Raw genomic sequence first — 11,578 nt, 5'->3', positions numbered from 1 at the left:
TTGCTGGACGGGCTCCACGGGCCCTCCAGCTGGCGAAGCAGGAGGCTGGACGGGCTCCTCGGGCCCTCCAGCTGATGATGCAAAAGGCTGGATGGGCTCCTCAGGCCCTCCAGCGAAAACAGTCTCAGGACCAGTGGGCACAGGGGCCCCTGGAACACACAGGACAAAACCAGCAGGTGCGGGGACCTCTGGCAGGCACAGAACAGAACCAGCAGGCACACGGGCCTCTGGCAGGGACAGATCGGAACCAGTAGGCGCACGGACCTCTGGCAGGGACAGATCAGAACCAACAGGCACACGGGCCTCTGGCAGGGACAGATCGGAACCAGTAGGCGCACGGGCCTCTGGCAGTAACAGAACAGGACCAGCAGGCCCACGGGCCTCTGGCAGGAGCAAAACAAAACCAGCAGGCACGCGAGCCTTTGGCAGGGACGAAACAGGTTGCGCTGGCTTCTTTATGTCCAGGGGTCCAGAGTTAACTGAATGCTGATATTTAACCTCTGGGGAGGCCCCGGAGAGAGTAAAAGTCTCAAATTTAGCCAGGTCTTGAGGAGCAACAAAAGTCTGTGTGGGGCCATCCTCCTCCTGAAAACGAGTGGGTGGAGATGGTGGCTGAATAGACGGTGGAGCTGGCGGCTGAGGTGCAGGCCGTGCTAAAGGCTGAGGCGCTGGCAATATAAGAGAGTGCACTGAGGTCGACTGAGCTGCGAGTGACTGGAGAACAGGAGGAGACTGAGCTGACCGGAGAACAGGAGGAGACTGAGCTGCAGAGGACTGAACTGGGGACCGCTGGGCAGCTAAGTGAGCTTCTGGCTGGGCAGCTAAGTGAACTGAGGGCTGCTGGACTGCTAAGTGTGATGACTGCTGGGCAGCTGACTGCACTACCTCAGTGGGGTTTTTAAAAGACTCGGGAAATGCTGGCTCTTCAGCCTCCATCGGTCCAGAGTCTGCTGAGGGAGGACACTCAGACTCTGGGGAGGCCCTGGAGATTGTGTCAATATCTACAAAATTACCACTTGAAGTCTTTAAATGAGTGTCAGTAGCCCAAGAAACAAAACATTTGGGCGCACACTGAACAGTCTCTTGAGGTGGCAGTTCAGAGAATAAAACAGTCTTAATGTTCTCAGAGCTGAGGTTAATTGTCTCCGAGGTGGAAGCCGCAGCTTTAGCTGATACGGGGTTAACAGGGTCAGATGGAGCAGAAGAAACATAGTCCTTTTTATTGTCATTCCCAGAAGGAGTGCGGGAAAAACTTTCGTGGTTACTCACAGCTGATGATTGCTCTGGGAAGGGGCTGGAGTGCGGCTGTAGCGAGGAAGGGTGATGGCGCCGGTGCCGTTTCCTCCTGGAAGTGGGAGTGGAAACTGCAGAGGAGAATGGCGATGGCGGAGAGGCCGACTCCTCATCCTGCGCCCACATGGCCGCAAGGAAAGAGGCTGGCGAGTGACAGTCGGAGCAGACCGGAGTCGGTAGTTCACTCGGTGGCAGCGGCAAGGGGTTGATATCCTGCCGCGGCGATCGCTGTGGTGTCGCAGAAAGCTCCGTGTTCGGCTGCTGCTGTGTTGCAGGGAGCTTACGCTGCTTTGCGGCGCGCTCCGTCCGCTGCTGCTGTTGCTGCGGAGGCCTCGGAGTGGAGTACTGTGAACGAGCAAAGGCCGCTAGCTCCCGAGCCTGAAGAACCTCCTGGTCTTCGTGCATCTCGTCAATTAAGCTCATGAATCCCTTGAGTTGGCAGAGATGTGGATTTCCCTCGAGGATTGTTCCGATAGTGTTTAATCCGATCGCCATCGCCTTAGTATCCTTTGTGTGGGAAATCCGCTTCATTAGGGCCATGACGCGGGCGAGATCGCGCTCCCGGGATGAGTCCGCTGGGTCCATGTACTGGTCGCGTCGTTCTGTCATGGTTGGCTGTATGGCAGGCAAGCAGAAGTGGTGGACCCAAAATTGCAGGACTCTTGGAGACGGGAATAAACTGAAAACGCAGCTTTATTGCTGGAGGAATGATTCACAAAATAAAACTTACAAAAGCAAAACAAAACTCTAAACCGAGGTGCTGGAGGACAGGACATTACAAACACACAGCAAGTTGAGGGTACGACGCGACAGGGAGCACAGGAAAACACAGGGCTTAACCCTCTGCGTCTGATCAAAATCACTACCCTTTCAGCTTGTTCGTGGCCAAAAGTGGCCACCTACAGATTAGGTCTGTAATTTTTATTATTTTTGTTTTTTTGCCATTTTTTCTGCATAAAGCTTTTAAGTAACTTCAGTTCTTTCCATAAATATAAAATAATTATTACTTTTTATTTTTTAACCCTTTAAACACCAGTTTGTTTGTCCACTGCACCAGCTGGACGACAACCTCAAATCTCGCAATTTTATATAATTGCATTGCTACTGAAATTTCTTGTATTATTAATAGTAGAGTCTGGGGCATATAATTGATTCACATCAACATTGATTATAATGCATTGTTATTTTAGTGCAGAGAGAGCAAAAACATAAAAACTCCCTCTCAGACTGTTCGTGGCCAAAAATGGCCACCCCTTGTTTACATTTACAAAATGCTATAAAATTCATATATATATTAAGAAAAATGTCCAGTTTTTTTTACATGATTTTTTAGATTAGCATCAGGGCTGTTCATGAAAATCAAAATTTCATTAAAATTCTGAAATTTAACCCTTTAAATACCAGTTAGAGCACATAATCATAACAACTCATAAATAGAGAAAATCATAAAATCCCAGTTTTTTTCTAAATAATACATGCCATCGGATTTATTTGCTAACCATGATGAAGGTTAGATGCATAGCAATAATTAACAGCATCAATGACATTTATGCAACATTGTTTTTTTCTGCAGTGGCAGAAAAACAAAAAAACTCCCTCTCAGACTGTTCGTGGCCAAAAATGGCCACCCCTTGTTTACATTTACAGAATACTATAAAATTATTATATATTAAAACAGTTTTCTACTTAGACGAACTTCATTTTTTAAATGAAAACCAGTCCTAGTCATGAAAACCAAAATATAATTCAAAATTAGAAATTCTACCCTTTGAGTACCAGTCAAATTATATGTTACTACTATGTTTTTTGGGGGGAAATAGCAATAAAGTTCAAATTTTTTCAGCAGTTGAATGACGAAACCTTCTTTTGTTTTTTTAATCATTGCAGGTCAGTGCCAGTAACAAAAAGAATTATTATTAATATTAATATTTTGTATTATTCCTGTGAGTAATGACCCCAATAAAAGAAACTCCCACTTTGTTAGTCATGCCAAAAACGGCCTTTTATTGCTTGTTTGTACAAAATACATCCTCTTTCTGTGTGTGTGTGTGTGTGTGTGTGTGTGTGCGCGCACTCAGGGAAGGCAGGACACGCAAACCACAGCAGAGTGATCTTTGCAGACACTCTTTCCACAGCTGGAGCAAGTGGTTGCCGTTCTTCTTCTCTTTATACACAGTTCGCACCTTTTCCTCATTTTGTTGATGGGCTGTGGGTCATACTCTGATTCTGATTCTGACTGCTGTATCTCAGCAACAATAGCAGCGGCTGCTTTTGAGCGTGGGGCACAAGGCTGTCTTGCAATTTCTGGAGTCACCAGCATGTGGCCCAGCTCCTCCAGGAACACCCTTCGTTGGTGGGTCTTGGTGGACTCCCACTCAGGATTCACTGCTTTCCACAGGACAAAGGCATTGTATGCTGAGATGTCCAGAAGATTGTAGAACAGAGCCAGTGGCCAGCGACCGGTTTTCCTCCGACAACTGTAGGTGCCAACAACCTTGTCTAGGTTATCCACTCCACCTTTACACCTATTGTAATCAAGGATTACTGCTGGCTTCTTCTTTTCCCCATCACTGATTGCTGGTTCCCTATGCTTTGTGCTCAAAAGAAGCATATTCTTCCCTCGCTTGGGCATGTAGGAGACTTCCATGGTTGTTTTGGTGAAGGCAAAGAGAGATGAAAGAATCTTCGAAATGCAGCAAGCTTATCGTTCCTGAAACGTCCCGGGCGGGTGAGCTTGTCATCAAAGCGGATGTTAGCGCTGATCTGGGCGTAGCGGTAGTGGGGCATTGTAGCACGGAATATTGCCCGTCCGGTCTTGTCAGCCCACAAACCACGCGATGCTTCATGCCTTGAGCGGTAGACACCAGCGAGAATCAAAATCCCAATGTACGCTCTCATCTCCACATCATCCACATCCCTCCAATCCTCACACTTTCGCCTCCCATGCAGGTTTGTGTGGGTGCACAGCAGCTGAATGATCTCTTCTGTCACAAACAGGTCAAATGCAGATCTCAGGGTGCTAATGCGGGCAACTGCATACAGGGTGGGCCCTGGAGTGATACCAGTGGGTACTGGATTGTAGCGCATGGTCTCCTCAGCAGTGGGAAACCACTCAATATTCCCAGAACGAGACATCCACTCAGCCACCGTCTGCCGCTTCTCCTACCATCTCTGCCATTAGCCGCTCTGCCTCGACTGCTGTCTATGTATCATTCTCACTTGCTGAAGAAGAGGAATCGGGCACTGGATGGTAATCCTCATCACTGGTAGTGATGCTGTCATTCTCTGAGGAGACTGAAGAAGAAGCCTCTTCTTCAGATGCAGCAGATTCCTCGTCATCTTCGCTTTCTGAGCGCATCACATAGTCAAGTGCTTGAAGCAGTGAATATGACCGTCTTGCCATCTTGCCAGAGCAAAAATGATCTTGAAGCTGCTGGGTTTATTTATAGCTTTACAAATGACTGCACCTGTATAAACCCCAGGACAGAATTACAAACAGTCCCAGTTTGTTGTTGTTTATGCTACAGCTACAGCTTTGAACTTTGCAGAGTGTCCTGTGAGTTCTTTCTCTGTTTTTTTTTGTTGGGAGTGTAGATATTTTGGTGTGCATTTTTTTAATGAAAAGAACAAAGTTAGAGGTGCTTTCATTATGAACATCAAAGTTAAAATTCCCCAGGAATCTCAAAGCTCAATAGCTTGCATCAAGAGACATTCACATGAACTTGGACGTATGGCAACATAATTTATTTTTCTCTCTTGCAAATGCAAAGTTGTGCTGCAATTTCACACTGGCACTTTTTTTTTCATGCACAAACACAAACCTTTGTCTAACATCTTTAAGATCAAACCTGAATCAAAATTGTGTCATTTTTTTGGTCCATTGGAGTGCAGTAAGCCATCAAACACCCCTATAGAAAACTCAGAATACTACATGAAATTGCTTGCTTGGCCAAAAATGGGTAAATGATGTAATTTGGTAAAAAAAAACATTAAAAACTACAATTTTCATGTGTTGAGTTTAGAATGAAAGCAATTTTACCTAAATCGCATGATATAGTACTGTCAGTAACAAGGAATCAAAAAAGGTGGTTATAATGGGTTTCAATTGGCCACAAATGGCCACGATAGAGCCAAGAGGAACAATTTAGTGTATAGTGAATATTATTGACATTATTAAGGAGCTGATGTTGAAAATGAAAAAATCTGAAAGAAATACACACCTTTGGGAAGTTTCATTTTATTTGCATTAACAGAACAAAAATGGTTGAAAGACGAAAAGCAAAGTGGCCACAAATGGCCAGGATAGGACTCAGAGGGGAGTAATTAGGAAATGGGCAACAGGAGGGAGACACAGCTGGGAGAAATTAGGCTAACGAGACAGGAGAAAGGTAAAACTGAACACATTGACATGAGACATGAACTTTCAGAATAAAACAGGAAACTAACAGACACAGAGAACCAGAACGGACACTGAACTTAGCAGGCAGACTCACGAGCAGACACAGAGACACCAAGGACAGATAGAGGGAACACAGGCAGGCATAAAACAAACACACTAACACATAGCAAACCTAAACAAAAGACAAGGCAGAATAAACAAGAATATAGAAGAATATAAGGAAACACAAAACACAGAGTCCTCAGACTCAGGACCATGACAGTTTTGGAGTTTGTACGTGCTTTGTCTCTAGGGGCCACCGCATATATAAACATATATAAATAAAACCACTTCTTTTTTTTACATTAGTAATTCCTTTTGTGCATAATTTTATATTATTGTTAATAATAAATTAATTAAAGCAACAAAACAACCTAAAGAGCCGGTTTGGAGCCGAAAGAGCCGGTTCCCTAAAAAGAGCCGGAAATCCCATCACTACTGATCAGGTCTGCGAACCCGGACAGGAACTGGTGATAGTACCCAGGCAGCCCCAGGAATTACCTCATCTCCTTTTTTGTCTTGGGAAGTGGGTGGGATACAATGGCGGCCGTCTTCTCCGCCCTTGGACGCACCTGCCCGCCTCCCAAGTGGTACCCCAAATACTGTACCTCCCTCCATCCAACTGCACACTTCCACCAGCCTCTGAATCTACAGGACCGCGGCCACCTGCTGTAGATGCTCCACCCAGGTGTCACTGTGGATGATCACATCATCCAGATAGGCACCAGCAAATGCAGCTTGAGGACACCTGGTGCATGAGACACGAGAAAGTGGTGGGGGCTCCGAAGAAGCTGAACGGAAGTGTGACAAATTGGCTGACAAGGGAAGCCCTTGGTTAAATACAGCGCTGTGAAAAACTGAGCAGTGCCTAAACGGTCCCTGAGGTCATTGAGCTCGTCAAACCATACACTATAATTTCGCTTGAAACAACATTCGAGGGCATGACTGAAAATGATTTCAAAAGCAGTCAGTGTCAAAAGAACAGCTTTGAAACACCTTCATAAAGCCAACAGAGTACTTAAAAAAGAAAAGGTCTGGCAAAATAGAGAGAAATTATTGGTCCCTCGAGACTTTCGCAACATATAAGAGTTTAAAGAAATGTAAAGAAAAAATTAAAATATTAAGTCGCAACCTAACGTTCTCATAATTCAAACAGAGGTCTGAAGAAGTAACAACCCAGCAAGCAATAATTTAAATGAAAAATTAATTTCTACCGGTCTCAGAAATAATCTCCACATCTGGTTTGGGATCTATGAGGGAGCTCATGTGCAAGAATATTATTTTTTTGTTTTTTTTTTTCTTTTAAATTATATCTATTTGTTAGATTGGATTCAATGTGCTTTATATTATAAAGCCAAAATCATACAATAATACTGAGAAAATAATCTATCTATGAGCCAAGTCAAAGATTTTTTTGAAGAAAAAACACAATCTCTCTGCAACACTGCAATCTGGTTGTTAAGGGACGACATAACAAATTCTCCTGACTGAAGTTTGGTCTGTTTACAGCATCTTTTTCCTGCCATGCAATTCTATTTGTCCCTAACCATCAGGAACCCTCATTTTAACTTTTATTGAGTTTTAAAAAGAGTTTTAAAGAGTGAATGTGTTTGATGGCAACCTCTGAACATCAACTGTTCAGAGGAGACTCTGCGACTCAGGCCTTTATGGTCAAATAGCTGCAAAGAAACCACCACTAAGGAAAAGCAACAAACAGAAGAGATTTGTTTGGCCAACGAAACACAAGGAATGAACATTAGACCAGTGGAAATCTGTGCTTTGTTCTGATGAGTCCAAACTTGAGATCTTTGGGTCCACCTGCAATGTATTTGTGTGACGCAGAAAAGGTGAACGGATGGTCTCTACATGCATGGTTCCCACTGTGAAGCATGGAGGAGGTGTGATGGTGTCAAGTGCTTTGCTGGGGACACTGTTGAGGATTTATGCAAAATTGAATCACACTGAACTAGCATGACAACCATAACTTTTGACTGGTAGTGTATATACACTCCTACTCTTATTTCAACATCCAGTTTCCTGTGACAGACCTTCTATTGATCCACTGAGGCAGACATGTAAAACAACATGAACTAAAGCATATTTCTGTATATAAACAGGACTTTAAATCTTTATCAACAGCTACTTTAGAGGAAATTCTTCAATAAACTGCAACCAAAGGCTCAACTCAGAGGACAAAACCCAACCTGTTATAAATAGTGTGACAGCAAACTTTCTCTTGTGTAAAGTTACAAATAGGAGTAATTATCCACAGGAGCTTTTATACATAATGAAGTTATAATTCGTCCTGTAGAAATTGTACATTTAAGCTATATAGTTCCCTCTGTGATAACTCTGCTATGAATGCCTCTTATTAACTTTTATGCTTTTACAACCCACTATGAGCAAACACTCAGCAACAGTGGGAAGGAAAAACTCCCTTCTTGAAGGAACAAACCTCTGGTAGAACCAGGAAATCTGTCTAAACTAGTTGGGGGTTAGAGCAACAGATGCAAGTCTTCAGATCATTTGCAGTGTGACTGTCTTTGTGCACACTTTAACCTGATTCAGTTTTCTTACTTGTCAAAATGCACCATGGGTAAAAAAAACAAAACAAAAAAACAAAACAAAATAGTAATGAAGGAGAATCCTCAGCAAAGATGAATTAAACAAGTTTTATTTTGATCAAATTTTACTTTAAGTAAAACACATCTTTATTTGATGACATTAAAGTCATCAAATAAAGACAGTTTTGATGGAGCTCCTGACCCAGCCCAAGCTCTCTATGAAGACGAGGAAAAACTCCCCAGGGGGCCAGATCGATGGGAAGAAACCTCGGGAAAGCCCATTCAAAGAGAGATCCCCTTTCCTGGGATGGCTGGGGGGGTTACAGGAACTCCAAAAAAGCTAAATTTTTATTTATTTATTTTTTAAGATTGACCCATTCTATCTATTCCTGTCCAACAGAAAAAAGAAAGGGAGTTACTACAATGTATCATACTTATATGATAAGGTATGAATTGTGTGTTTGTGTGTGTTATCTTAGCCAGGGGTGAAGCTGGAGCTCCTCCAGTGTTGGGCGCTTCTCCGGGACTAGAGTTAAACATGCGTCCAAGAAATTCCGGCATTCTTGAAAGAAAGAAAAGATCAAAAAGATGAAGATGATAGTTCTAGTGATCCAAGGCATCTGTGAATCTGGAAGTGTGAAGTTTTCTTACCTGTGGACAGACGCTTTTTGATGCTCAGTTTCTTTGTGAGGAACCTCCCGGTACTAAAGTATCGTGCATGAAGCGCTTCATACAACACCACTCCCATTTGCCACACCGTGGTGGGTCCACACCTGTAGCAGCTCCTAATGTACCACTCGGGAGGGATGTGAAGAGGAGTGCCTAACAAACAGACACAATTGCAATTTCTTCTAAAACAAAAGACACAAATTGTTACATCTGTGAAAAGCAGGAGCAGAATATGTTACCATAGAAGATGCGATACAGAGATCGCTTCTTAACAAAGCAGCTCAGTCCAAAGTCAATGATGCGAACACGAGGCACATCTGAGCCGGTCTCAATCAGAATGTTTTGTCCCTTGATGTCCCGATGAAAGATGTGTTTATCCTCAAGTTCCTTTACAGCATCAACTAGTTGCTTCAGAATGACCTGGAAAAGATGAAAAACACAATAATGAGTTAATGCTTTTCTGCCTTGATTGAATGCTGTACAGTCTAAGGTTCTTCCAGTCAACTTACCTTGGCCTTGTCCTCTGTTAAAGTTCTTCCATTTTCTGCTTTGTATTTTTGCAGGTCCACAGCGGGGACAGGTCTCTCCAGCACCAGGATCAGCTCTTTGCCAAGGTCGAACCACTCCAGCAAGGACACAGGTGCAGATATTCCCACTGACCCTTCTGCTTCACCTGCAAGTTTAACCATAATGGCCACTTCCACCGAGAGCATCTTCCCATTTTCATCCTGAAATATTACAACAAAGTGGATGATGAGGAACGCCGCATTCAATCCAGTAATGTAAAACTGATTCAAGTGTTGGACGCTTACCGCCACTTTGCAGTAGACTTTATTTTTGGGAATGTGTTTGATGGCAACCTAGAAGACACAGAGCATTGGTGAGCATTTTCTCAGTATGACATAATGAAAGGTGGAAACACAGCAGACGTCTCAGTTTACGATATTATCCATTATCTGCGTTACTGCCTGTCTTACTACCATCATCTGAACACTTACTGGAAAACGATCTTCTATCCGGTAGCCAGCAAACACTGCTCCGCAGCCTCCTTCTCCGAGCTGGTGCTCCTCCACATATCTGGCTTGGAATTCACCTAAACAGACAAAACAGCAAATCTTGTTTTATTACAGCTGTGACACAAATTACTCTCCTCTGTAGCCTAAATGTTCCTTTTGCCCTTCCCCTGAATATAAAACCCAAGCTGCTTGCTACTTACGTTTTTGGTCTGCCACTGATTTTTTGTCCTGGTCCACATTCCTTTTTTTTTTCTTGGGTGACTCTCTGTCGTCTCCCGCGGCCTTTCTTTTGCCATTTTTTGCGCACACCTGTTTGTTGTTCAAGTCTGGAGATGTGGAAAACACCAAAAGCACATCAGCTCACTGGATGATAGACACAAACACTAAACACCAATATCTTAAACCTAGCAACCACACTTAATCTACCCCATTATTCAACTAATTAGCCTACCTTTACCAGAGTCCAACGAGGAGGATGCTTGCTCCTTGTCACCGCTCATATGGTCGAGAAGTTTAGCCTTCTTTGCTTTCTTTGTTGTGCCCTCTTCATCTTGCACAACCTTGCGCTTCACTCCTTTGACCACATCTGAGCTGGTGGAAGGACCAGCCTGCTCAGCGACCCTCCTCCTTTTTATTGGGGTCTGCTTTTCAGGACTGGCCTTTCTTTTAGCAGTCCTGCTCTTACAATCTATAAACGACAACAACACAGTGGTGAAAAAGAGTCCCCGACATCAGGACTGGAAGCAGTTTGATGGCAAAGAATTTGAAATTGCTTTTGCTTAAATTATCACAAGTTTATTCTTGGGATAAAAAAAACTGACCAGTGCGAATTGATACTAGGTTTACTAAGTCTTAGATCTTGATGACACTTGTTGGTCTGTTTTTACTGTTGAGTCCAAGAATAAACTTATTACATTATTTTACCAAAAGACCGGTAACCTTTCTTTGATTAGACATCTTGTATTAAAGCTATTTTCAATCAAACATATGATTCAATTGCTCCAAAAATGATTCACACAGTGTCAACATTTCTAGGATTTGGATTTTACCAGGATTTGATTTTATTATTTTACTTACCTTGATCTCCTGAATCTTTCTTATCGGCTGGAGTGGTAATTTTTCTTGTTTCCCTTTTCATTGTAATTTCGGAGAGCTTTTAAAATCGAAAATGTAAACCGTAATGAGTTAATATTCAGTTAATATTCCTTCAAATGTGCGTCCTTCAAATGCTTGACTTTTCTAACTGAATTCTGTAAGTGAGCTTTATAAGTAAACTCTGGAAACTATGGCAACACAACATAGAATCTTGCCTTTCAGTGACTTCACTGACTGCCAGTAGTTCAAAGTAGTTTACAGAAAAACACTGGCAGACAAAGCCATAATATTTCATATAATTCAATCATTTCATATCAATTAAACAGTTTCTTTCATTATCTTTCATCGTTTGTATAAAGACCTCATGTATGGATGACAGTATGAAGATTTGTGGTTGACCACACACTAATAAACACAGTGTCAGCTACATTGTCATCTGATTTAAAGTATTTATTATTGTACATTTAACTGTCATGGTACTGAGTCTGTGACGCAGTGTTTTG

At 42.9% G+C, this 11,578-nt stretch overlaps 2 protein-coding genes across 2 annotated transcripts; both read right to left on the bottom strand.

Moving 5' to 3' along the window:
* Positions 1-3,273: 3,273 nt before the first annotated feature.
* On the bottom strand, positions 3,274-4,696 carry LOC146369347 (uncharacterized). Its single transcript, XM_084910653.1, has 3 exons — positions 4,513-4,696; positions 4,099-4,343; positions 3,274-3,976 (listed from the first exon to the last, which is right to left on the bottom strand). The coding sequence occupies exons 1-3, from the start codon at positions 4,694-4,696 to the stop codon at positions 3,368-3,370; spliced, it is 1,038 nt and encodes a 345-aa protein (XP_084766779.1). The 3' UTR covers positions 3,274-3,367.
* Positions 4,697-5,475: 779 nt separating this feature from the next.
* LOC146369346 (serine/threonine-protein kinase pim-2-like) lies at positions 5,476-11,558 on the bottom strand. Its single transcript, XM_084909321.1, has 9 exons — positions 11,058-11,558; positions 10,432-10,668; positions 10,181-10,306; positions 9,963-10,057; positions 9,777-9,824; positions 9,474-9,692; positions 9,204-9,384; positions 8,947-9,117; positions 5,476-8,857 (listed from the first exon to the last, which is right to left on the bottom strand). Exons 1-9 carry the CDS (start codon positions 11,116-11,118, stop codon positions 8,766-8,768), a joined length of 1,230 nt encoding a protein of 409 aa, XP_084765447.1. The 5' UTR covers positions 11,119-11,558; the 3' UTR covers positions 5,476-8,765.
* Between the last annotated feature and the right edge of the window lie 20 nt (positions 11,559-11,578).

Source organism: Perissodus microlepis, chromosome 17 (assembly GCF_051167445.1).
Source record: "Perissodus microlepis isolate ML-2025 ecotype Zambia chromosome 17, ASM5116744v1, whole genome shotgun sequence".
NCBI classification, from domain to species: domain Eukaryota; kingdom Metazoa; phylum Chordata; class Actinopteri; order Cichliformes; family Cichlidae; genus Perissodus; species Perissodus microlepis.
The sequence above is the reverse complement of the archived record's forward strand: the minus strand, read 5'-3'. Positions and strand labels throughout refer to the sequence as shown.

Bases quoted from the DNA above. Each gene is read 5' to 3' on its own strand.
- LOC146369347 (XM_084910653.1), bottom strand. From the start codon at position 4,696: ATGGCAAGACGGTCATATTCACTGCTTCAAGCACTTGACTATGTGATG. The intron at 4,344-4,512 runs GTGAGAATGATA...GTATCACTCCAG, and splicing joins CGATTCCTCTTCTTCAGCAA to GGCCCACCCTGTATGCAGTT. The intron at 3,977-4,098 runs GCAATATTCCGT...TGCATTTCGAAG, and splicing joins GGGCTGACAAGACCGGACGG to ATTCTTTCATCTCTCTTTGC.
- LOC146369346 (XM_084909321.1), bottom strand. From the start codon at position 11,118: ATGAAAAGGGAAACAAGAAAAATTACCACTCCAGCCGATAAGAAAGAT. The intron at 10,307-10,431 runs GTAGGCTAATTA...CCACATCTCCAG, and splicing joins CTCGTTGGACTCTGGTAAAG to ACTTGAACAACAAACAGGTG. The intron at 9,385-9,473 runs GTAAGTTGACTG...CATCTTTTCCAG, and splicing joins TAACAGAGGACAAGGCCAAG to GTCATTCTGAAGCAACTAGT.